Here is a 26,262-nt window from a genome sequence, read left to right on the forward strand (position 1 = left end):
GAAGGGTAAAAGTCTTTGTGAATCCGTGCCAGTGCTGCTGTGGCCTAGCTTTGATGTTCTTGTAAATAATCTTTTGAAATGTACCCATCCTTGGGAAGGTTCCTTAGTTGTTTTTTGAACCGCAGGGAAGAGTTTTTCAGTTTTTTAAAATATTCCTAGAAAGGACACTCTGAATTTCAGGACTTTATGAATGGTATTTATATTACATTCCAGATTTGCCTTGCCCACAAGGAGCCTGAATATACTACCTTTGGAAGGTGTCAAACCTCAACTATCTTGGGGGCTAATTTGGACATCTGGCCTTCATTGACCTTTGTGGAATTCAGCTCCCATTTGCTAACATGTCTTTGTTTTCCTTGTAGTTTCATAAATGATAAAAGAAAAGTTTGTGTATTTTAAATATTGTGTAAATTTTCACGCAAGTGCTGTAAGGGTGGATTTGTTAGGTTGCTCTCTGACGTTAAAGACATATCAGTTCACTACGTGGCACACACTTATTTTTAACCTTTGATATGGCTATTTGACATTTTAAATATTCTTCTTGTATCAGGATGAATCTGAAATATACCAAGATCTTCATGAAGTTGTGAAAAGAATTAAGGAGATAATACTTTAATGATAGGACTAATCAAGATTTCTGTTTTGTAAAATGGTTGGTTTCATCTTAAGACCTAATAGTATTTTCAGAGTAGCAAAGCAGCTTACATTGTCTTACACTATCTGCTGTTGAGTACTTAGCCTACTTAAAAAAAAGACTTTAACACTTAGTTTTATAGGCAATAATAAAATGGAAAATAAAAAAGAATGGGAAAAATTATGTCTAAGTTTACCCATCATGCTGAGTTTTAACTGTGGCTAACGAAGCGCATAGATAAGAAGTCGTTAATATAGACTGCTTTGTCATTCAGTCCGTTCTTCATACTTAGGTGGAAACAGAAAAGAAAGGAGTGCTGGATTTTGGTGACTTGACCTATGAAGGCTGGAAAGCTCTCCCACTCAAGTTAATAAATAGGACACATGCTCCTGTGCCAGTCAGACTGATTATTAATGCTGTAAGTACTAACTTAGGACTGGAGACTATCTACAGAATATATTGATTGGAAATTATAGGCACTGCTAATATTCTTGGTTATTTTTTCCTTATAAATTATATTGCTAAAGAGCCTATTAACACATGTGCTGAAACTGATTTTTCTGTTTCTGAACAGAACGCCTTAGCCTGGCGCTGCTTCACGTTTTCCAAAGAGCCCATCCATGCATCTCTGAAAGCAGCTCCTTATGCCGATGTGATTGCTCAGCTAGTGGCCCCATCTGTAGTCAGTCATGTGATGCCTGCCAGTTATGATGGAAAGGTAAGGTGGGTCAGCTTAAAAACAAAACTGGTTTAGAAGTAAAGAACAAGTTTTCAAACTACTTTTATCTCATTGGGATTTCAGTCTTAATGTTAATATACATTAAAATTTTTGTTTTTCATTTTATAGGATCCAGAATTTCTGATAGTTTTGGGTTATTTTCCATAGCCCAAAGAAACTCCTCACTTCAGGTATCATATTTTTTTGGGAAGTATCCTATCCTATAATTAAACTCCACATTTACAGTTTACTTTCTTGTTAAATAAATGACAATAGTTTGGGCTATTGCCAAGAATTTTAGTTTTTTGGAAAATGGAGAAGATGTCATGATATTTGGGGGCCAAACCTATGTAGGTGTAGGTGATCTAAGCAAGTGCTGAAGAAAGCCCACTTGCTCTCTACTTGTTTATCTAGTCATACTTAGGTTTGGATTGTTTTAAAAGTCTTTTTTAGACTGGGTGCATGCCTTTAATCCCAGCACTTGGGAGGCAGAGGCAGGCGGACTGCTATGAGTTCCAGGCCAGCCTGGTCTACAAAGTGAGTCCAGGACAGCCAAGGCAAACACAGAGAAACCCTGTCTCTGAAAACAAAACAAACCAAACAAACAAAAAACCCCAAAAGAACAAAGTCTTTTTTTTTTTTTTTTTTTGCGGGGGGGCGGGGTTTGAGACAGGGTTTCTCTGTGTGTCCTTGAGTGTTCTGGACTTGCTTTGTAGACCAGGCTGGCCTCCAACTCAGAGCAATCGCCTGCCTCTGCCTCCCAAGTGCTGGGATTAAAGGCATGCACCACCACTACTTGAGTTTTCTTTTCTTTTTTTTTCCCTCCCCCCAGACATGGTTTCTCTGTGTAGCCTTGGCTGTCCTGGACTCACTTTGTAGACCAGGCTGGCTTTGAACTCACAGCGATCCAAAGGCGTGCACCACCACGCCCAGCTATTTTCTTTCTTTTTAAATTTTATTTAATATATTATTATTGTATATGTCTATGGGCATATATGTGAAGGTCAGTGAACAATTTTATGGAATTGGTTTTCTCCTACCTTTACATGGGTTCTAAGGGTCATACTTAGGTCATCAGACTTGCATGGCAAGTGCTTTTACCCACTAAGCCAACTCTCTGGTTCTTGAATTTTCTTTGAACCCTTACAGACATCCTTTTGGGTGACCTGTGAAATTTGGGTTCTTCTTACTGAACTGAAAGAGTAAATCTTTTATAGAAATTCTAGGCTCAGCAGAAGAATTCCTGGCCAGAGTGGATATAGAAGTTGACAGCCCAAACCCTATACCAGTTCTTAGAAGCTTGGACCTCCGAGCAAGAGCAGGAATAGCTAGGATTCATGCCCCCAGGGACCTACAGGTATCTTCATCATCTCTCTGTTGTATTCTGTTGTATCCAGGTTGTATTTCTTTAATTTTGATAACTTTTTATGACTGCACCTTTGCCTTACCCTGTAGACTGTCTATTTGTTGGCCGATGTAAATTCCTCAACAAAGCAGCCCTTGCCTTTGAAAAATGCTGGGAATATTGAAGTTTATCTAGATATCAAGGTAAGGATTTCTGCAGAAGTGCTATAGCATTACTTCCCTTCTGATAGCTGCTGTTCTGGCAACCTTGCCAGGATGCTATGAGGATTAAGCTCAGAATTACCAACAGTGTTGTAAAAATTGGGAGTCATACTAGCCTGTTGTGTGTGCTGTGGTTAATTTTGAAGCCTAATGCTTTGAATATCCTCACTTTCAGTATTGCACCTGTGATTATGTAGAAAAGAGTAGTCTGTATGTATTCATTTATCTCCATGTCCTTAGGTGAGTGAAATGTTGGTAGTTATCAGCAGTCAGAGATGGGGAAGAAGATTTGAAATGGAGGAAGTAGGAGGAAAGAAATATCCTTTTGAAAGGAATAAGACAAGTTAGGATTGTAATGAGCAAGAGGAAAGAACAGCAACATTTCCTAGTTAATTAGAGAGATGGCTGGACGGGCTGGAGAAGATGGCTCAGTACTTAAAGGCAGTCCTTTGAGATGATCCAGGTTTGGGTTCCAACACCTACATGGCGGATTACAGTCATCTGTAACACCTTCGTCTGGCCTTGTGGGCATTGTATACAGCATGGAGCACATGTATACCTACAAGTAGTCAATGCAGTTATATACATACAAATCTAAACAGTTGTTGAGTGGTGGTACCCGAGGTGGCGCACACCTCTAATCCTAACAGAGGGAGGCAGAGGCAGCTGGATCTCTTGAGTTCAAGGCTAGCCGGAAAGGGTGTGGGGGGAGTAAAACATAGCAAAGAAAGGCTCACAATACAGGAAAACTGAGCAAGTTATACTTATGTAATTGCTTAGGTCGCAGAACAAGGAAGTCAGTTTTCAGTGGATCCAGAGAGTCTGTTTCTTAAACCCGGAGAAGAACATGAAGTTATAGTTTCATTTACACCAAAGGATCCTAAAGCATGTGAGGAAAGGTAATATGAAACTATTTATAGTGACCCCTTGCTTATCTATGCTTCATTCGTGTGCACGTACCTATCTTACTTCACCTCATACATGATATAGCTGTGCTTTATTTTAATCCTTTCAGTAGCCGTGTGTGTGTGTGTGTGTGTGTGTGTGTGTGTGTGTGTGTGTGTGTGTGTTATGGGCATCACAGGCCATGGTGCATGTGTGGAGGTCAGAGGGTGACTTTGAATAGCTGTTTCTCCTTCCACCATGAGCTTTGGGGTCAAGGTCAAGCCCTCAGGCTGTGTAGTAAGTGCTTTTCCCATTGAGCAGCCTCATGGGCTCATCTTTTGTGTTTTGTTGGTAAAATTTTGTCTTAAACAAACTAAATCAAAGTTAAGAAATTGCTATCTTCTGGTATATTCTTTTTTGGGGGCAGGAATGGGGGTATTTCGAGACCAGTTTCTCTGTGTAGCCTTGGCTATCTTGGACTCACTTTGTAGACCAGGCTGGCCTGGACCTCACAGAGATCTCCCTGCTTCTGCCTTCCTGAGTGCAGGGTTACAGGTGTGTGCCACTGCGTCCAGCTTTCTGGTATATTCTGATAAAAATAAATAATAAAGCATGAATTGCGGTATTCCTCTTTAACTTTTTTCTTTCAAAAAGTCTTTACTTCGGTTTTTTATTTATTGTTTTACAGTCCTTCCCAGGTCTCCTCCGCAATGTGACTCTCAGTCAGAATATCATTGTTGTGTTTGAACTTGGCTGCATAGAACTAGCTTAGTATATGTCTCAGAAGTGTCCATAGAGGCACTCACTGCTCATCCCCAGCCTGGAGTACTTCAATTGACTTCTTCTGCTACCTTCAGCTCTTCCAAAATTCCTCATGAATAAAGCCCTGTGTAGTTTCTCTTGTGCTACCATGTAGACATGACTGTGGTTATTACTTCTTTTGTGTATTCTTTCCCCCTGGAACATAAGCTTTTGCGGTAGAAATACTGTGCTTTCATCACAAACTCAGTCTCTTGGACAAAGGGGGTGTAAAGATATAGTTGCCCAAAAGAGTTGACTATGGGACACTTGTATTTTCTTCTTTGGTTAGGATCCTGAAAATATTTGTGCAGCCATTAGGACCTCAGTATGAAGTAGTGTTAAAAGGTGAAGTCATTTCTTCTGGGAATAAACCTCTGCCACCTGGACCTCACTGCTCAGATACTCCACTGATTCTGTCCAATAAGCAATTTCTGACGTGGGGAGGCATCCCTCTCGGCAGGACACAGTAAGTATTCGCAACAACCATCCATGAGTCCTGAGACTTTGTTGTCTAATGCTATTCTCTCAGGTGCTAAATACGACTGTATTATTCTTTTTAGAGTTGCTATAAAGCTGTTACATATTTGTCTCATCTTCATATGATGAACTTAAATTTTAAAAAAAGTATAATGTCTATTTTTAAAATGCATCTCAAGCTGCCTTTTATTTTTTTAGGCTCTTTGGTGTTGTATGTTGATTAGGCATTTAGGGGTATGAGAACTCCTTCCATGGAAAGGCAAAAAGAAGATAATCAAACACTGGATCTCGCTTAGAGGAGATGCCAGTCGCGTTGGTAAATACGTAGAGCAGAATTCAAATCTGAGACAGATTTCATAACTGTGGAGGGATGATTCTAGCCTATCAGGGTGAGATGTGTAATCATCCTATCTGTTGACACTGTGGTCAGTTATAGTTGGCTTTGTTTTTTTCACTGAAGCAATATCCATAGAAAAAAAGACATTTAAAATGTATAATTGTTTTTAGGCTTCAGAAACTAGCTTTAAGAAACAGTTCTACCACTACAGCCCAAAACTTGCGACTACTTATCAGAGGACAGGATCAGGATTGCTTTCAGGTTCGTACTCTGCTCTTTGTTTTTTGTTTTTGTTTTTGTTTGTTTTGTTTTTGTTTTTTTCTGATTTAAACACTCTTGTTTTATACAGCCTATCCTCACTGTGTAGCCCAGGCTGGCCGGAGACTCATGATCGTACTGGCTCCACAGGCCTGTACCGCTGCATATTGCTTGTCTCTGGTGTTTTTCTGAGTACAGAACACTCAATATATGTAGACCATCTGTTGTTCAATTTGTCTGAGATTGCTCTCACTATATGGCTCTGGCTGGCCTAGGCTTCCCTCTGTAGATCAGACAGACTATCCTTGAACTCACAGAGATCCACCTGCCTCTGCCTCTCCAGTGCTAACTATATATGTGTGCCACCACATTCAGCCTGGACCAGGTGTTTGTATCTGTTTTTGCAGTGCTGAGGATGGAACCCAGGGTCTTATACATGCTAGGAAAGCTCTCTATGACTGGGCTGACTCCTTATCCAGACCAACTGATTTTTTGTTTGTGTATAGGTTTTAAAGAGTTTTAAATTTTGTTTTATGTGTATGAGTGTTTTGCCTGCATGTATGTTCATGCAACATGTGCATGCCTGGTGCTGTAGAGTTCAGAAGGTGTCAGATTCTCTAGGACTGAAGCTACAGATGCTTGTGAGTGCCATGTAGGCACTAGGACTGAGCCTGGGTTCTCTGCAAGAGCAGAGCTCTTCATTGCTGAGCCTCCAAGACTTAACAGTAAGAGTTTGTATTAATGAGTGTTTTGTTTGTTCTAGTGTTTGTGTTTATGTAGTTGTTGTTTTTAAATTATAGATTCAGAACACTTTTGGCTCAGAAGAGCGATTGACCAGTAACTGTGAGATCAGAATTGGCCCAGGAGAAGACTATGTAATCTCTGTGTTATTTGCACCTACTCGGTTATCTTGTATGTTGGCTAAACTAGAAATCAAACAACTTGGAAATCGTTCACAGCCAGGCATTAAGTTTATGGTAAGACAAGGTCACTGCTTTTTTCCCCCATAAAGTTCATGTCACGTTATAACCATTGCTTTGATATTGGTAAATTATGTATTCTGATTTTTCTAAGTTTAGATTGTGGCACCCCCGCCACCGTGGTCCGAGTCGAGGGCAAGGGACTGTGGATTTAACTTGCGCGCGCGCGCGCACACACACACACACTAACGCAGTGGGTCCTTCCTGCTAAGAGAGCAGCAGCTGCAGCAGCAGTCGCAGCAGCAGCTGCGGCAGCGGTTTATAATTCTCGTTCCCCTTCAGAGTTCCAAAGAGCCTCCTTATAGGCAGCAAAACAGAAATCCTCCTCCCAGGTGAAATCCCTCAAGAGGTGATTGCACACAGGAGGAAAAGTCTCGAGGAAGGGAGGGGTGCGTTCTCAGAGCAGTAAACATGACTAGCTAACCAAGATAAACACAGACATGGAAGCTGCTAGAAAAAGGACATGAAACAGCAAGACAGGCAGGCAGCCCAGTCAGGCCTGGTTCCTACAGGTCCCCCCTTTATATAAAATACAAATGAGCTCCTGTCTTAGGTCACCAGAACATTGGTTTCCTATCTACCTGTCATTGGAAAGGCTTTGTGCTTCAAAACCCTCCTGTCTTAGGTGGATAGGTACCTCCATGGTCTTATCCGTCATTGGATACTCATTTATCAAGGCTCAGCCAAGTCAGGGCAGTGGGGTTATCCCCTGCCAAAGGCATGAGGACCTGTTTGGCATGGAACTGTTGAAATGCCTGTTGCGTTCTCATGCGGCAGAGGCTCCAGAACAGAAAACCTAAGCCACATAGCAGGATGCCTAGCACGATAGCATCACTTCAGCTTTTTAGCGAGCTTCTTACATCTGTAGACCCCTTATAAAGGCATTCCCCATAATGGGTGGAACTCTAGTCTCCTGTAATAAGGCTATTCACTGATTAAGGTTTTAGTTAGCCAATTGTATCATAGAATTTAGAGAATTCTGAGTAACCAATGCACTGGCCACCTCTCCTGAGAGTTTATCCACTGTGTGCACAGTAGTAACAGACTGAGAAATGGCAATGCCCGCAGCAGTGGTGGCAGTAGCTGCTACAGCAGTGGTGACAATAACAGCGGCAGTATTTCAGAAATCTCTCCTTTGATGATAGATCACCAGTCCTTGCCAGCCGTCATGCATCACAGGAAAGGGAACCACTCCAGGTGTCCGTGCCACTACGGCAGTCTTCTCATCACTCCAGCAACTTCTTAAATGGCAAACCTGCAGGGAACAATTTAAAGTCTCCCCCTCAAGGGAATCATTAGTAACAACAAAAAGGAAAGGTGCTACAGCACAGATAGCTGAGCTTACGATGATATTTTAAATGAAATGTCCCCATAATGCTACTCCTTTCCAAATCCTCAGGCATAGCAGCCGTGCCCAGGCTGCAATTAGTCAAATACAGCCATACTGGTCTGCTCAGACCTACTGGCATCAGGAATGGCGGGGGGGGGGGCTCTTCACCAAAGCCCAAACGGTCTCCTGTAGGCTGGGCTGACTCTTGTGGAAAAACAGGACGCACATAATGCCCAGGAACCCAAATTGTACTTCATTGTCCTGTGAAGGATTCAAAAATGGCAATCGTAAAAGGGGCATGTGGACCATAGGCCATAACTGCCTCCTTAAGCTGTTTTATGCCTTTAAATTGGAGGGCTTCATGCTGTCTCTGCGTTTGCCCTGGGTTAGTTGGGTGAGACTACTCCCCAAGGGGGAGCAGAAGGCTTTACCAAAGATAATTGACTTTGATAATCTGGGTTATACGCCGGGGGCCGCTCTCCTCTAGTTTCTTTTCCTTCAATCTTACACTCCTTCAACAACGTCTTTAGCAGTTAAAGTTGCCTCTTCCTCCTCAGAATTAGAAGAAGATATATCAGAGGCAATCTCAGACGGGGCCAAAGATTTTACAGATTGCTCCTCCTGCACTTCATTTAGGGCAAGTTCCAAACTTCCTAGCTGCTCTCTTATTTTCTCGTCCTCGCTCCTAAGTACATCTCTAACAAGACGCCATTACGAAAAGGTAGCGATAGGAACACTGTTGGACCCTTCATTTCGTAAAGTCCTCTGGAGACCAGACTTCTCCTGATCCCAATCTTGGATATTTAGCTCACCTGATACCATAAACCAAGGACTACACAATTCTATTGTTTTATAAAATCTTTTAACACTCTCATACTTAATCCTGGTGCCTTAATCCTCTAACAATTTCACTACTCGATCTACCAGAACCGTGGATGAACCTGCGGCACCCATTTTAACACTCTCATACTTAATCCCGGTGCCTTAATCACTAGTCCACCAGAACTGTGGACGAACCTGCGGCACCATTTAATATATCCGTTTCCTACCTCCCTGAGGTGCTGGCCAGCTTTATCCGTAAGCTTCCTACCTTCCTTCCGTGGTCTCGGTGGAACCTCCACTTGTGGCGCCCGCGCCACCGAGGTACCGAGTCGAGGGCGAGGGACTGCGGATTTAACTCTCTCTCTCTCTCTCTCTCTCTCTCTCTCTCTCTCTCTCTCTCTCTCTCTCTCTCTCTCTCACACACACACACACACACACACACACACACACACACACACACACACACACACACACACACACACACACACACTCCTTTGTGCTAAGAGAGCAGCAGCAGCAGCCGCGGCAGCGGTTTATTATTCTCGTTCTCCTTCAGAGTTCCAAAGAGCCTCCTTATAAGCAGCAAAACAGGAATCCTCCTCCCAGGCGAAATCCCTCAAGGGGTGATTGCACATAGGAAGAAAAGTCTCGAGGAAGGGAGGGGTGCGTTCTCAGAGCAGTAAACATGACTAGCTAACCAAGATAAACACAGACATGGAAGCTGCTAGAAACAGGACATGAAACAGCAAGACAGGCAGGCAGCCCAGTCAGGCCTGGTTCCTACATAGATTTATAAACAAATTATAGAATATTATCAAGTCATTAAAAACAACCATTGGGAGGTTCATATAACCACCAAGTATCCTAATACTTTTTTTTTAAGATTCATTTATTATGTATATAGTGTACAGTGTTCTGTCTGCATGTACAACAACTGTGCAGGGCACCGGGTCTCATTATAGATGGTCGTGAGCCACCATGTGGTTGCTGGGAATTGAACTCAGGACCTTTGGGAGAGCAACCAGTGCTCTCCTCTGAGCATCCCAATGCTTTTAAAGTTTGGTTTCAGCTTGAGAAACATACCTAACACAAACACATTTTGTGTAGTACCAGGTAGACCTATTCAACTCAGCAAAATACTATCTTAGCCATTTGGTCCATTATAAACAGCAAACGCTACAAGGTAGATAACTATTTTATTATCTTATGTGTAGGAGTGTTCTGCACATATGTCTCTGTACACGTGTGTGTATGGTGCCTATGGATGCCAGAAGAGGGTGTCACTTTCCTGGAACTAGAGTTACAGACTATTATGAGCCACTGTGTGGTGCTGGGAATTGAACCTTGGATCTCTGGAAGAGCAGCCTGTGCACTTAGCTCCTGAGCCATCTCTCCAGCCCCACACTGGATAATTTTTAAACATTTATTCCTCACAGTTCTGAACCTGGGTGTCCAAGATCAATGTGTCATCAAATTCACTGTGTAGCAAGGAGCTACACTCTGTTGAAAGACGGCACTTCTTTTCTCCATGTGTTCAGCTGGTGCAAGGGCAGGAGCCCTCCCTTTGCTGCCTTTTATAAGTATACTCATTACACTTTTGCACAGCAGGGCTGTTATGACTTTATTACTTCCTAAAAGTCCTACTTCCTAATAAATATAGTTATTTTGGGAATTACTTCAACATATGAATTTTGGCAAATTCAGACTTTAGCAAATATCTCTTGATATAATTTTCTAGACTGTGTTCAAGATACTGGATCTGTAAAGACAATTTTTTATGATTTATTTATTTTATTTTTATTTTATGTGCATTGGAGTTTTGCCTGTATGAAGGTGTCAGATCTCCTGGAACTGGAGTTACAGATAGCTATGAACTGCCATGTTTGTGCTGGGAATTGAGCCCAGGTCGCCTGGAAGAGCAACCAGTACTCTTAACCACTGAGCCTTCTCTTCAGCCCAACAAAATTTAAAAAATTGATTTAAAGCTATTTGCATAGATATATTCAGAACAACTACAGATAAAAGAGATAAATCATTGAGGAAAGAAAATAAAGGCAACACAGTCAAATGATACTCCAGCTACATAGAAGTGAATCTCTTCAGACTGCGCATTTATCTCGCAGTGAGGCCAGGACTGAAATTTGTGCTCTTTTTTAGTGTCACATGGGAATGTGATCAATTATAAGATTGGCCAAGATAGCTTTATTTCACACAGGAGTTAACCTTTTATCTGTGGAGCAACTTACTTGGTCCCATAGTGGGCCAAATTGTTTGAATATATAACTGGTCATTCTTAGACCCTATGACAAGCTTTAATGTACATGGCTGCGTAGCACTCTGATTTGGTTTCCCCATGAAAATAAAATTGGGTTTGTGGAAAGGGCTAAATGAACTGTGTCCTTTATACTGTCCTGATTATGATGTGATGAATTCCACTCTTACTGGCCAGTATTTGAGGTTTAGTCATTTAGGGCAGAATCATTTGATTTAACATTCACCAAGCCCTAGTTCTAGTCTGGTAAATGAGGGTCTTAGTGCAATTCCTGCCTGCATACATTCTCATAGAATGTATGGTAGAATGGGTAGGGTGGGGTTTATCTGTGGGTTCCCTAGCTTTAAATGGCTTGTATTTCACAAAAAGACTTACACCACAAAGATAAAATGGCCTAGTAAGATGGTAGGAGGAAACCTCACTTCAGATTTGAGAGAATCGGGAGAACCTGCCCTGTCTCATCATTACATTCACTCTGGATTGACACTTCAATATTTTACTCATGACATGAAGCTTCTTGATGTCCTAACATTATGGTTTGGTTCTGAGGGATGAATGGAGTGTTCTTTGCTCTGAGCATAAAGCATGATGGACTGAAATAAAAATTAGGGTTTTTTTTCCCTTGTTGAATACATGTTACACATCATTAATTGATGGGTGGAATATCACATTTTGTTTTCAAAATAACTTGAGAAAAAGCTGCTGTCTATTCTACACAGGTTAGCTGAGGCTAAGTAAGTACAGAGCCCACACTGACTTCTATTTAGCTCCTATGGTGCTAAATAAAGCTCTGTCTTATAGTCATTGAGAGCAGAGCAATGACTCAATAAATGAGTGCTTCTCACTGTAAGTCTCTGTTGCTCCCAAGGATGTTTGGCATTATCTGCAGACAGTGTTGATTGCCTTAGTTGAGACTAGGACAAGAGCATTATAACACTCTCTGTCTCTCTGTCTCTGTCTCTCTCCCTCCCCTGCCCCCCTCTCTCTCTCCCTCCCTCCCTCCCCACACAACAAATATCCAGCCCAAATGCCAGTGGTGTTGAACTTAAGAAACCCTCCTTTAGAGCAATGATTAATCTGTGGACCTGTTGGCATCAAATCAAGTTGGTTTTGTTTAAGACTTTTGCTTTTGTGTTTTAGCTTATGTGTGTGATGTGCATATACGCGTGCATGCACATGGAGGCCAGAGCTTGACTTTGGGTATCTTCCTTAGCCACTTCACTTTATTTATGGAACCAGATTCTGTCCGAACCTGGCACTTGCTGTTTTGACCTTAGGGCTTTTTGTTTAGATTTACTAGGTAGTGAGTTATGGGTGGATATGAACTCCAGGCTTCATGCTTGTACAGCATTTTCTAAATAGTACAATAGTTATTTACATAGCATTTATATTGTATTGCATATTGTATCCTCTAGAGATGATTTTAAGGGTATGTTGCAGTGTGCATAGGACCTGTGTAACAACAGTGTCACCTTATTTTCATGGGCATTGAGGGGAGGGCTGTCCTAGAATAGATCCTCTGAGGATATTGAGGGACAAATGTACAGAATGAATACTTCTAATGAGTGTTTCCCGAGATGCCTTTTCTCTATCATTTTCTGTTTAATATCTTGTAGATAACTTACTCTTAAAACTGTAGAAAATATTTTTGGCTCTTTCAGCTATAGGAAGTAACTTACTTTCTTCCTTCCTTCTGAAGGAACCAGCTCCCTTAAGGACCCCCATTAAGGCCAAAGCATGTACATTTCTAGGAGGTCCAGCTTGAACCAAGGACAGACAGATATCAGATCACTGTATGTGTGTGACAGGGACAGGAAAAACCTTGAAGAGTCCAACTTGACTCAAGGTCTCAGTCTGTGCTCAGGGTCCAGCTGGACTCAAGGACAACCAGCTGTGTTTAAAATTTCCACTACTCCTCCCCAACTAAAAAAGTTCCTAAACGCCCCCCTGTGACTGCTTTAATCAATCTTTTCCATAGGTTAACTTGCCCGTCCACCCATTATCCAACCACCAAACACCAAGACTTGTAACCCCCTGCTTGCAGCTTTTCTGCCCAAATGCCTACCAGTCACATACTGTAAAACTCATTTCTTTGTCTAAAACCTATAAAAGGCCTGTGCCTCTGTTTCTCGGGGTCTGCAGCTTGAAAGATCTGGACAGACCCCATCGCGATGGCTCAATAAATTCCTGTTCCTATGCATTTGCATCGACAATAGACTCCGTCTCTTAGTGGGGACTCCGGGAATAGAGTAGAGATCTCTCTAGAGGTCTCAGTCTTACCCATCCTTCCTTCCTTCCTTCCTTCCTTCCTTTCTTTCTTTCTGGATTTGGTTTTTCAGGACAGGGTTTCTCTGTGTAACCATAACTGTCCTGAAACTCACTCTGTAGGCCAGGCTGGCCTCGAACTCAGAAAGATCTGCCTGTTTCTGCTTCCCCAAGCCAGGGACCACCTGGCTAGGAAGTCATTTTAAATAAGATTTGTAGGTTTCTGATCTGGAAGGTCTTGGAAATGTTATAACTTTATAATAAATAAAAATATTTATGAGGAACCTAATTTTAGTTTTCAGTGTTGTTTTGACTAGGTACATAAGGCAAATCAAAATCAATTATTGATGTTTCCATATTCTTAAGGGATTATTTGGAACCTGTGAAAGAAGGTTACTTTCTAGCAAGGTGAACTTTTTCCTTTCTTCTTTCCTAATGGAAGGCACCTGGGAGCCCTTGTTGTTTAGAAGCCCAGCCCCTTTCAAAACTGCAGCAAGCACCTCCCAAACCTGGTTCAGTCTCAGGATTCCCAATCCCCAGCTTGCCTGGCGGTTTGAGTACTAGTTCTCAGTTTAGTTATGTTGGTGGGCTTCTCTCTGACAGTAGCTCTGCCAAAACACTGTGAGATGATAGGCTTTTTCTTCTAAAGTATTCTATAAGGAAAAGTTTATGAATTACTGAGAAGTTGAAAAATATACCACTTAGATTCTACAATTCATTACTACACAGCTGACGACTTATCAGTACATTACGTTTTTAGGCATTCTAGTTTTTATTGCTTTTTGGGTAAGCTTGGCTTATGCAATAGGAAATGACTGTTCTATATGTTGTCAGAAGGTATGCAGTTTGGAAGTGCTGTTTGTATTTTGCATAACAAATGTATATAATATATATTAATATATACATACACATAAATATATATAAAATGGTGCACTAGAAGTTGGGTGACTACTAGCTCAAGGATTCAAACACTGAATCTTTAATTGTATTAAACGTATGACTATAGTAAATTTTCTGTTTTCTTATATTAAAATAATTTTGGGTGTGTGTATGTGTATGTATTTTTTTATTTTTCAGATTCCTTTGTCTGGATATGGAGGAACAAGTAATCTTATTTTAGAAGATGTTAAAAAATTATCTGACAGTTACTTGGTAACAGTGAATGACTTAATTCCCGGCAAAGAAAGTAAAGTTATTTTTTCTGTTCGCAACACTGGTTCTAGAGCGGCCTTTGTTAGAGCAGTATGTTTTAAAGATTCTCAAAGAAAAGTTTTGCTGGATCCTAAAGTATTGAGGATTTTTCCAGATAAATTTATACTTAAGGAGAGGACCCAAAAAGTAAGTATAAAATCTCTGCCCTTAAAAAAAAAAAAAAAAAAGACATTTTGATTAATACTACTATTTTCTGTCCAAGAGCTAAAATCATGTTGGGAGGGAGTGTGGGATGGAAGTACTAACCTAGGCTCTTTGGAAGAGCTGCTGTAAATTTCTTTTTTTCCAAGACAGAGTTTCTCTGTGTTGCCCTGGGTGTTCTGGAACTGTTGACCAGGCTGGCCTCGTACGTACTCAGAGATCCGCCCCCCTCTCCCTCCTGTGTGTGTGTGTGACTTCTTCTGTCTGTGCTCTACCTAGTATTGCAGGATTGCTTCTTCAGAGTGTGATGACTTACTGAAGAAAACTACTGAATACTCATACTTCTGACTTTCTTTTTTTTAATCAGGATGTTACTTTAATATACAATCCATCAAACAGAAAGAGTGACAATAAACCTGCAACAGAACTATTCACTGTATACTTCTTTGGTGGTGATGAAATCTTCAGACAGCAATATCGAAGGTAGATTATTGGGAACTGTTCAGTGAAAGCAAGGGCAGTTAATGGTTTAGAAATGTTAAGAACATACCTCACTATTTATTAGTCAACTGATAGGTGAAGAAAAACATTGGTAAAATTTGTGTGGCTCATATACTGACATACTGTAGGTTAGAGATATTGGAGGAAACATAAATATGTTTTCCTGCATTCTGACTTCTTTCTTGACATGGATTATGCTTCTTTTTACTTACCCAATAGGACCATCATGCTTTATACTCCTACATGCTTAAAGCATACTACTTCACACTTTCCTCTCCTAACATACTTAGGAATATATCCAGTCAGTTTTAGAAAAGATTTTAAGAACTGCTGACAGAGTATATTATGTAAACCTATATGAGTTATTTAGACTATTTCTAGGAAGGGTATAAATTATTGGAAAAGATATTGTATCTTAGAAATGTATAGAGTGGCTTAACTTGTAGAACTTTGTAAAATTTGATACAGCTAATATAAATGTGATTTAATATACTGAGTTGGAGAGTTTGTATTATTGTTCTAGGTCAAATGTGATTTAAAAATGGCACATTGTTATGTGTTAAATTCTGGGTGCTTCTTACTGTAAAATTGAGTTTCTTGGACTAGAGAACCTCAAAAAGAGAGATGAAACTCACGTTGAGAATGATGGCTTACTGCGTGACCATTGAAGCTGTCATCTTCCTCCTCCTGCTCCTCCTCCTCCTGCTCCTCCTCCTCTTCCTCCTACTACCATTTTTTTCTTTTTCTTTTCTGAACCAGGGTCTCCCTACATAGCCCTGGCTGTTCCGTGTAGACTAGGCTGGCTTTAAACTCACAGAAATTCATATGCCTCCCTGAGTGCCAGGATTACAGGCATGTTAAACGTGACTTCTTAATTATTTTAGAATAATTTGGAGAAATCAGATTATCACATTTCCTCTTTACCTTTCTCTCTACTGAAACATCAGAAAAAAACAAAACAAAACAAACAAACAAAAAAACAACAACAAAACAAAACCCAATGTATTGTTTCATAACTTCTATTTACCACAAACTTACAGTACTGAAATTTCCTTTGGTTATGAATCTCTGAGAATTACAGAGATATTTATAGTTTATTTCTCACTGAAAAGGTCCTTTGGAAAATGCCTATTTTTTACCATAGTTATATGGTTACTTAAATATTTCCCTAAACAATTCATTTATTGTTTTCCCCTCACTGAGGCAAGTTCTTTGATCAAATTGTCACCAATAATGAGATGATAAGCCCTGAAAAGAATCTTTCTTTCTACTCTTACATGAAAGAACCCTTGCTTTGATATTACTGTTAAAGTAAAACTAATGATTTTATTACCGTTTCAGCTGAACTTCCAAAAGTGCCTTTGGCTCTAAAATGTGCTTATATATGACTTAAGGTATATGATTTATGTATGAATGTATCATGCCAAATACCTTAGTTAAAACCTGAGTTCGGTCACTTTTACATATAAAGTGAGTAAAAATCTCTTCTGGCAGAGCCCTGTTGCATAACCCAGGAGTCATAAAGCAGATACTTCCAGAACATAGTGTGCTACAAAACATTGACTTTGCTGAAGCATTTCAGAATGAGCTACCTATAGATGAAGGTAAGAATTGTAACAGCCTTGATCTTTGGGTCACTTGTGTTATCTAGGCCTGAAGGAAAGAGGTTAGTTTTGACATGGTGTCCAGCTGAACCTCAGCCGTCTGCCTTGAGACAAGCCACAGTAGTGAGTTTCATTTTCTTTCTGTGGATGAGAACAGCATCTAGCTTCTCATTCCTAAGAGTTGGGTTTTGGTATTTTGGTTTTTTGGTGTTTTGGTTTGTTTTGGTTTTTTGAGACAGGATTTCTCTGTGTAGCCTTGGCTGTCCTGGAACTGGCTCTGTAGTCCAGGCTGGCTTCAAACGCATAGAGATCTGCCTACCTCTGCCTCCCAAGTGCTGGGATTAAAGGCCTGTGCTACCACTGCCCAGCAAAGGTTGTTTTGAAAATCATATGGAAGAGCTTTGCTTTATAACTATTTTAGATTTGTGTAAAGTATTAGCTGTCAGGATCATGAGTGGAAGGAGGGTGGGGCCATTATTTCCCTCAGGTTCATGCTGTTTCAGGTTTCATGTGTTTAGAGATGCAGTGATGTCCGCACATCCCAAATAGACATGCAGTGTACCACCCTAGATGCTTAGCTTCACTTAAAGAAACAGTTCAAATATTTAATTGTGGCTTTATCCATACAAAATAAAAGTACCAAGACATACAAACCCTAAAAATGTATATATAATTTTCATACCATAATAATTTTTACACAGTGTTACTGCTAGTAGTAAGAGGTTATCAGTGACCCAAATGTCTGAGAAAACAGCCGAATACTTACAATCATTAGAACAGTGATATGAATTTGTGATAAATCATAAAAATACCTTCATTTGCCAGGGGTGGTGGCACACTCCTTTAATCCTTGGGAGGCAGAGGCAGGCAGATCTCTATGAGTTTGAGGCCAGCCTGGACTACAAAGAGAGTCTAGGACAGCCAAGGCTACACAAAGAAACTCTGTCTCAAAAACAAAACAAAACAATCCCCCTCAAAAACCCCTTCATTTATTAAGAAAAATATCATTTAATGATTTTTTAGCAATGTATCATTTTGGTAAAATAATTTAATATCTAAATGTTATGTAAATAACATCACACATGAATATACATATTCAAGACCCATCTTTGCTGCTTTAGAACATCATCCCTTCCTCAGAGGAGAGTTCTAGCTAAGAGCTAAACTGCATTTTGCTGTGGACACACATGGTGAAGATGTGAGTCAAAGCTGGTAGAGTTTGCAGTGGATTGGAAGTCAGCATACTTCTACCAGCTAGTGATTGTCCATTCACCTGCTGAGTAGATGCATTCTGAAGAGATGTTGTACCAGCTGAGGACACCAGAATGCAGTCCTTACCCAGAAGGGGCTGATAAATGTAGAAGACAGATGTGGGGAAGATTTAAGTGTATTGTGAGGAGTAGATGTCTGGAGTGTGCTTAGGAATGGGAGATGCACAGAGAAAGGCCCAGTCACTGAGAAAGAGTTGACTATTGAAATATACTTGAAGAACAGGAAATAAGACAAAATGGAGAGGATGGACCAGGTTGAGGAAGGATGCCCCGGGGCAGCTCTTTGTCCAAAAATTCAAGAAGTGTATCGTAAAAAGAGTTGTGTTGACAAAATTGCCATGAGCTCAGGGAGAGTCAGAAGTACAAGATCAGCCTTGGCTACATGAGATCCTGTTCCAAGAAAAACAAGACAAGTTTATTTTATGATTTCCACTTAAAATATATACCTTTTAAAGAGTGATAGAATGAAATACACTCTAAAGTTTCGTGTGTGTGTGTGTGTGTGTGTGTGTGTGTGTGTGTATGCAGCCTAATCGAGAGATGTTCATGATGTGCACACTTTTTTTTATTAATCTAGAAACATTTAATGATGCTAATAGTGACTAGTTCTAAGATTTGCTTAACTGTGAAACTTTGCCTTAACCTTTTTGTGCTTCACATTCTTCCTTTTAAATATGTACCTCATAATACCTACCTCCAAGTCAATCTGGAAATACAGCTAATCTGAAGAATCAGAATAGGGCCTCGCTCACCATGTGTGTTTGTTGCCATACATATCTTGAAAAATGTTCATGTTTTAAGGCTCACAGTGCCCCTGAGATAGATTACTGTTGCCATTCCAGAGTATAGTTAAAGGAAACCAAAGCTCTGAGAGGGTTATCAGGTTGCCAAAGGTCATGGAGTAGCAAAGATGATAGTTCACACTTTGGTTGAGAGTTTGTCAGATCTGATGGTGGACAGTCTGTACTAGTCACTGATATTAATAACTGAGATACAGCTGCGTGTGGTGGCACACGCACTCAGGAGGCAGAGGCAGGTAGATCTCTGTGAGTTTAAGGCCAGCCTGGTCTACAAAGTACATCAGAGACAGCCAGGATTGTTACACAGTGTAACCCTGTCTGGAAAAACGTAAAAAAATAAAATAGTAATAATAATAGAGGTGTTGCCCACTCCAACTAAGGATATACTGTGGCTGTATATAAGAGCTTGTTTGAGGGTCTGTATATTTCACAGTGTATTCTTCTGCAGCGTGTGATCTTCCTCAGTGGCCTAACGACATTCAGCTCTTTTATGGAAGCATGCGTAAAATTACCCTGTCAGTAATTGGACAGTTCAGAGATTCCGTTTGTAGCAGAGAATTTCTTCAGTCGTCTTCTTCCAGTGCTGAATCTAAAAGGTAAAACAAATGCACAGACAGAATCTTTCATGACTGATTCACACTGCAGCTCATTTACTGTCCACTAGACCATGTTATTTTTTCATTTTTTAAACTTTTATGTGGGGGGAGGGGTTTGAGACAATTTTCTCTGTGTAGCCTTGACTGTCCAGTGTTCATTTTGTAGACCAGGCTGGCCTCAAACTCTCAGAGATCTTTTTCACATTTTTAGCTTAATTTAAAATTATTTAAAACTCCTAGAAAAGTTTGAAAATAGTGTAGATAACTCCTAAAAAACCCACTACTCAGATACCCTACTTGTTAATATTTTACCACATTTATGTTGCCATTTCTTATTTAGATTTTTGTCTTGACATGTAAGAGTGAGTTGCAGGAATGAGGAACCGTAAGTTGCTAAAATTATTCCAATAGCTAACCAATCAGAATTAGAACACTAAACATCAAGACAGTAACATCCATAGTACCTGAACTCTGTGTATGCATCTCCAGTTGTTATAATAAAGCTCTCCATAGTTAAACTATGAAAGAAGATGCTCTTTGTCTGTTGTCTAGAATCCAAGATTATATTGTTTCTTTATGACCTGTCTATTCAGGAATGAATAGTCTGTCTGCCCTTCTTTCCATTCATAGATGAGAGAGTGTGAATGGATTATCATCAGAACTTCAGAGTCAAAAGAATTCCATAGTTAAGCTTTGCTGATAATTTGAGATCAAATTTGAAATTGTCTTGTGCTTCCTAGGTATTTCTTATATTACTACTAGTTCAGTTTAACACAGGTGCTCTGTGCTGAGCATGTGGCAGAAGGGAGCTATTTCATGCCTGAAAGTTTTATAGTTTGGTAACTAATTTATATGATAATTTGCAAAGGAATATCCCATAGGCTCATAAATTCCAGGTTTCTCTATCACAGACAGTTGTAAGCAGATGCTACTAAAAGCACTCCATAGACAAGGGCAGTAGCTTACTGGCTGTGACATTACCAGATCTGCCCAAGTCATCTTCTTTCCTGAGCGTTCCAAGTAAAAGAGAGGAAATAGTGTACAGGTCAGCTGCTGACCTTTTTCCTACAAATGACTTTTCAGTATGCAGATTCAGGTTCAGCACTTTAGGCAGGACACCAAAAAATTGACATGGTTTAATTTTTTTTCCCCCTGTGGGTCTACACAGGTGTTGTATAATATAGGCCTTTCCTGATGTTTTTGTTTCTCATTCTGTTAACCAGGCTGGCCTCAAACTCAGAGATTAACCTGCCTCTGCCTCCTGAGTTCTGTGATTAGAAGCATGTGTGATTGTGCTCAGCAGTAGCAATATTTTTACCACTTGGTTAAAGTGTCTTCAAAGCCGGGCGTGGTGGTGCATGCCTTTAATCCCAGCACTTGGGAGGCAGAGGCAGAGGCAGGTGGATCGCTGTGAGTTCGAGGCCAGCCTGGTCTACAGAGCAAGTCCAGGACAGCCAAGGCTACACAGAGAAACCCTGTCTTGGAGAAAAAAAAAGTGTCCTCAAGTTTCTCCACTACAAAGTTATTATCTTTATACAAATATTCAGATATAGTCAATTATTTTTTATCAAATTTTTTACATCTGTTGGTAATTGTTGCCTGATTCATGTTATTCCTATCAGGTAGCCAAAGTTATTTGTTTTTATTCTATCTTTATATATCTGTATTTATTAGTTGGCTGTCCCCTGTAAAAAAGAGACTTTTCTCCTTTTTATGTACTAACTAAAAGCAGGGTGGCTTGTAGAGTGGCTTGTGACTCTTTCATCTCATTCTGGTTCATTGTTTCTTTTGATGGGTCTCTCTTCAGTCCTTGAATATTTTCTTATTTATCAATAGCACAGCAAGATATTAAAGGTTTATCCAGTATTCCACTGCCCAGCTTTACAATGCTCATTTCTCTCAGAAGTTCCCTTTTTCAGAGAATGACATTGGAAATCAGGGACTGGCTCTGGCTGTTCCCCTGACACTGTGGTGGAAGGACTAAGAAATGCATGGGTTTATGTATAAATCCACATGTTTCTATATGTCAAAAAAGCAAACTTTTCCAGTCCCTCTTCTGTTTCTCTGGTGCAGTAAAGTCTGATTTGAAACCAAGGTGAAGAAGGGGAGTCAGGGTTCCCCTCTGATTTTCTGTTCAGCGTTGATTGAAAATAAAGCTGGGTTCCATGTATGCAGGAGAATTTGGACACTGCACAATAAAACTTCAATTATGATTTGTATTTTTGTGATTACAAGATAGGTGTGAGTTAGAATTGTTTATAAGACTTACTAGGAAACAGTAAGAGTCCTCCTAGACCGGACTAGCATTTTTCCAAAAACTTTGCTTTTTTCATGGATTTTTGTGTCACTGTTTTGAAACCAGTTATCGTTTGTGCAGCTACTGATATTTTAAGAAATAATTTGGATGTTCTCCCCACTTCCCCCTTCTCTCTCTTCTTTCTTTGATAAGGTCTGACTGTGTGGTCCTTGCTGGCCTGGGGATGCCTATGTGGACCAGGATAGCTCCCAATTCACTGAGAACTACCTACCTCTGTCCCCAAAGTGTTGGAATGAAAGGCACGCACCACCGTGCTTAGTAAATTTGGGTTTTCTTTCTGTTGGGTCATTTTCCAGTAAATATTTTAAGAAATATAAGATACAGATGTTAGGCACCCCCCCAAAAAAGGGAATCACCAAATAGTTTGACTAAAGTTACATGTGCTCTCTCTGTAGCTTACACTGTTTTTCTCATTTGTTTGTTTTTGACTTTTTAATTCTCTGTCTTTTCTCTCCTGTGGTATGCTAGGGCATTGTTATGCTTGTGAGCACCCTATCTCAGAGCTACATCCCAGGCCATAAAAGTGTTTTTAAGTATATAAAAAATAGGGAGATTTTATAGTTACTGAAAAATATATGGCGTATCATACCTTTTTACTTCTGTCATAATTTTTATTTTATGAAGCATTGATATAAGAATGTGAAATAATTAGATTTGTTAGTATTTTTAATGTCTCTTTCCTACTTTTTCTGTTTCTAAGTCATTTCCCCAGTGAATTTGGAACTTCTGAAAAACAAAGTGGGAATGTGTCTTTGGATGTTTTACCAGTCAAAGGCCCTCAAGGTCCTCCTTTTCTTTCACAAACTGCCCACCCAGCTCAGGACACACCAACCTCTGAAGAACAGTGGACTGTCCATCCGGAACACTTGATTCTGGTAGCTACTTCTTCTTGTGAGTATTTCAGTAAGAACTTCTCAGAAGTGCATTTAGGAGTCAGGTCTGTGGCTCCCACCCTTGTTACCTGACAGTTGATCAGTGCTTCACCTAAGGAGCTCTACCTGCTGCTTATTGACTTAACACTGGTACTATGGATTCAGAGTAGAACTATTTGCACATGGATGTTTCCCACAGTGGGGTCAGGTGAGAGCATTTTCAGGTGTATAGTGTCTAGCCTAGTTCAATGCAGCCAGTGTCTTTGTAGCTTCCAAGAGTCACCAAGAACTACATTAACACAGACTTGTAACTCCTACAGTTAGACTGTTAAGAAAAGTAAAATAAACTATTATACAAATGCATTTACTCAGGATTCAGTATTACTAACACTTGTCTTTTTCATTATGGCTAAATGCAATTAACATTATTTATCTGATACAATAGGTGACTTGGCAAAAACTGGACGTTTCCAGATCATAAACAACTCTGTTAGGTTACTGAAATTTGAGCTTTACTGGCCAGCACATTGTCTAACAGTCACACCACAACATGGATTTATCACACCAGAGTAAGTATGTTTTTTGTTTTTTTCTATGTTGTTATTCAGATGCCATCATGGAGAACTTTTTTGAGACAGGGTTTATCAATGTAGCCATGGCTGTCATAGAATTTGCTCTGTAGACCAGGCTGGCCTCGAACTCATAAATCTGTCTGCCTCTCATCCAAGTGCTTGGATTAAAGGTATGTACCACCATGTCTGAATTTTTGGATATCTTTTAAAATAATATGCTAGTTTTATATAATGAATATAAAACATTTTTGTACATGTATTTTGATCATATTTCTCACTCCTACTGATTCCTTTCTTGTCTCAACTGAAGGAACAAGTTAGCTCATATAACTTTGTTCAAGATTGACGTCTGGCTCAGCCATAGAGCTCTTGCCTAGCATGTACAAGGCCCTGGTTTCTGTTCCCAGCACTGCAAAAATAAGCAATATTCGGTAGACATTTGCTTTGTACTGACAAAGTACATATCTGATTTTGTAAGACCCTGTTAAGAATCACTGCTTTTAGTGGAGTAGAGATTACACACATAGCTAATTAGGATACCCCAAGGTGGTAAAGAGACATGAGTGATGAGGAACAGAGACCCTGGAATGGAAGACATCAATCAGAGTGTTTCTGACATGCTATTTTGCTCTTAAGTCACAATATAGGGAGTAAAGGCAGGCATGTGATGAGAGTTGGCAGTCTCTCACAAGCCTAGCTGTTTACCTTCTCTGTCCTTGGTTTGAAAAGTGCATTCTTAGTTGGGCGTGGTAGTGCACACCTTTAATCCCAGCACTCGGGAGGCAGAGGCAGGCAGATCATTGAGTTCGAGGCCAGCCTGATTATAAAGTGAGTCCAGGACAGCCAAGGTTACACAGAGAAATCCTGTCTCGAGTCTCCCTCCCCCCGTCAAAAAAAAAAAAAAAGAAAGAAAGAAAAGTGCATTCTTGTGCATTCTGCATTTCCTTTCTTTTTTTTTTCTGAAGACAACTTTTTGATTTGTAACATGTCTGAGCCACAACACAGCTTATAATTTTGTACATAAAATGTTTAAAATGGAGTCTTCTGAGAACAGCTGTTCCTACACAGGTGCTTTCTGTACACAGCCTGATTACTGACAAGATGAAAACCATAGCTCTGCAGCTTTCCAGGGATTTTACCTGGCAGCATAGAACTCTCCCATCTAAAGTGCTTAACAATATTGCAGAAGAACTACATAGAGTTCATTTACATCTGCAGAACTGTGATTGTGCACATCTGTAGAGTTTGCTGGACTGATGCTGTGGGATAATGTAAGGACAGGGTACCCAGAGTGTCCCTGAGAAAAGCAGTCACCTCAGCTTGGGCTGAACTTATCACATGCAGCGGGCCCTTGCCAGCTAATGAGTAAAAAGGTAGGGGATGGCAGATGACCCTGGGGCCTTGTGTGTTGGCTGCGAGCAACGGGAAATAATTTTGTCATGCTAATTTTGGCAAGTGTGATTTTTTTTTTTCATAGACAGAAATCTGATCTCTTTATTTAAACTTAGCCTTTAGCACACATGGTCCTGGAGGAGAAATTTGAGAGTAGAGATCAATAGCTGGTTAATAAACAGCCTCCCTCTTCCTCCTACATTTCATTTCCGTTTACTGGAAAGTTAGTGTGCTCTGTGCTGTGACCATAGATAGCATCTGTTACTATCAAGTGGCTCAGGGTTTGTGTAGCATGACTCTGACTGGAATTGATTCTGAGATGGCATATCTGTTTAGTGGTTGTGTTCCAGAGAGTTTCCTTGGGCTGAGTTGTGTGTTCTTTCCTGTATACTTTCTGTTTGCCATTGTTGGGTATTGAGGCCATGTGAACCAAATCACATTCTGTTTTTCCCAGCCATGCGAAATGATTGGTTATTGACAGAACAGTATTTGTAACTTTTGTCATTACTACTGTAAAAGTAAAGAATATTCTCAGTGTTAATTATTAATTTTTTTTTAAAGGAGTAAAATACAAATTCTTGTGAGTCCTAATTCTTCCCTGTCCACAAAACAATCAATGTTCCCATGGACTGGTCTGATCTATATACACTGTGATAATGGACAAAAGGTACGTCTCACTTGTTTTTCTGAGCAGCATTCTTTTGTCTTGTAGTTTCAGTTTCACAATCTTTATTAACTTTACATTTCAAAAGTCAAATGAAACCAAATGGGTATTCTTATTCAGAGTGCTTAGTACAAAGTTTGGCCTGTAGTCATCTGAACAGTTTTCTTGGGAATCTGGCAGTGGAAAGTAAGGACCTAAAAACTATTGCTAACTATTTGCTTAAAAATCAAAGAAGGAAGGAGGGAGGCAGAGGAGATGGCTCACTGGGTAAAACATTTGCCTTCTAAGTGTCAGATCCTGAGTTCAGAGCCTCAGAACTTACATAAAGCCAGCCATAGGAGTATGTATCTGCTTATCCCAGGCTTCTATAGCAAGATGGGAGGCAGATGTAAGAGAATCCCTAGAAAGTCAGGGGCCTCTTAGCTGGTGTACATAGAAACAAGCAAGGTAGAAGATGAGCACTGACACCCAAGGTTGTCCTCTGACCTCCATGCTGTGCATGCACACTCATACATGCACATGCATGCAGAGGTAGTGGGAGGGAGGGAAGGAGGGGAAGAAAAGGTAATGCTGAGAGAGGAGATAGAACCGAAGATTTACTTTGAGTTCTGAATAAACTTTAATTTATAAATTCATCAGTGTTTGTTTGTTTGGAATTTCTTTACTGTAATTTTAAACCAGAATATGCCTTTAATCTGGTAGTTACTTCATTGTCTTACTCACTTGGCTCATTTCAGAAAATTGTAAAAGTTCAAATTCGAGAAGATTTGACTCAAGAGCTTTTACCTCATTTGGCCTCCAGCACATTTGGAATTCTTGCCCCAGCTTCTGAGCCTTCCATTAGTCATTTGATAAAACCAATAACAAAACCACCTTCCACAAAAGTTGAAATTAGAAGCAAGACAGTGATTTTTCCTCCAACAGAACCTGGTAAAACCTCAGGTATTGTATCACAAAATTTGGTAGGTCAAATGC

The 26,262-nt window shown here is 40.1% G+C and overlaps 1 protein-coding gene across 1 annotated transcript in view; it reads left to right on the top strand.

Annotated features, from left to right (window-relative positions):
• Positions 1–26,262, top strand: part of Cep192 (centrosomal protein 192) — a 92,268-nt gene that overhangs the window by 49,785 nt on the left and 16,221 nt on the right. Inside the window, 18 exon segments of the mRNA XM_051163511.1 lie at positions 927–1,052; positions 1,209–1,352; positions 1,482–1,502; positions 1,504–1,543; positions 2,570–2,709; positions 2,808–2,900; positions 3,699–3,817; positions 4,894–5,070; positions 5,589–5,679; positions 6,477–6,653; positions 14,423–14,683; positions 15,066–15,181; positions 16,694–16,803; positions 19,323–19,470; positions 22,488–22,678; positions 23,105–23,228; positions 25,185–25,290; positions 26,025–26,229. Of these exon segments, the coding sequence (XP_051019468.1) occupies positions 927–1,052; positions 1,209–1,352; positions 1,482–1,502; positions 1,504–1,543; positions 2,570–2,709; positions 2,808–2,900; positions 3,699–3,817; positions 4,894–5,070; positions 5,589–5,679; positions 6,477–6,653; positions 14,423–14,683; positions 15,066–15,181; positions 16,694–16,803; positions 19,323–19,470; positions 22,488–22,678; positions 23,105–23,228; positions 25,185–25,290; positions 26,025–26,229 (2,389 nt within the window).

Source organism: Acomys russatus, chromosome 20 (genome assembly GCF_903995435.1).
Source record: "Acomys russatus chromosome 20, mAcoRus1.1, whole genome shotgun sequence".
Classification (NCBI taxonomy): Eukaryota; Metazoa; Chordata; class Mammalia; order Rodentia; family Muridae; genus Acomys; species Acomys russatus.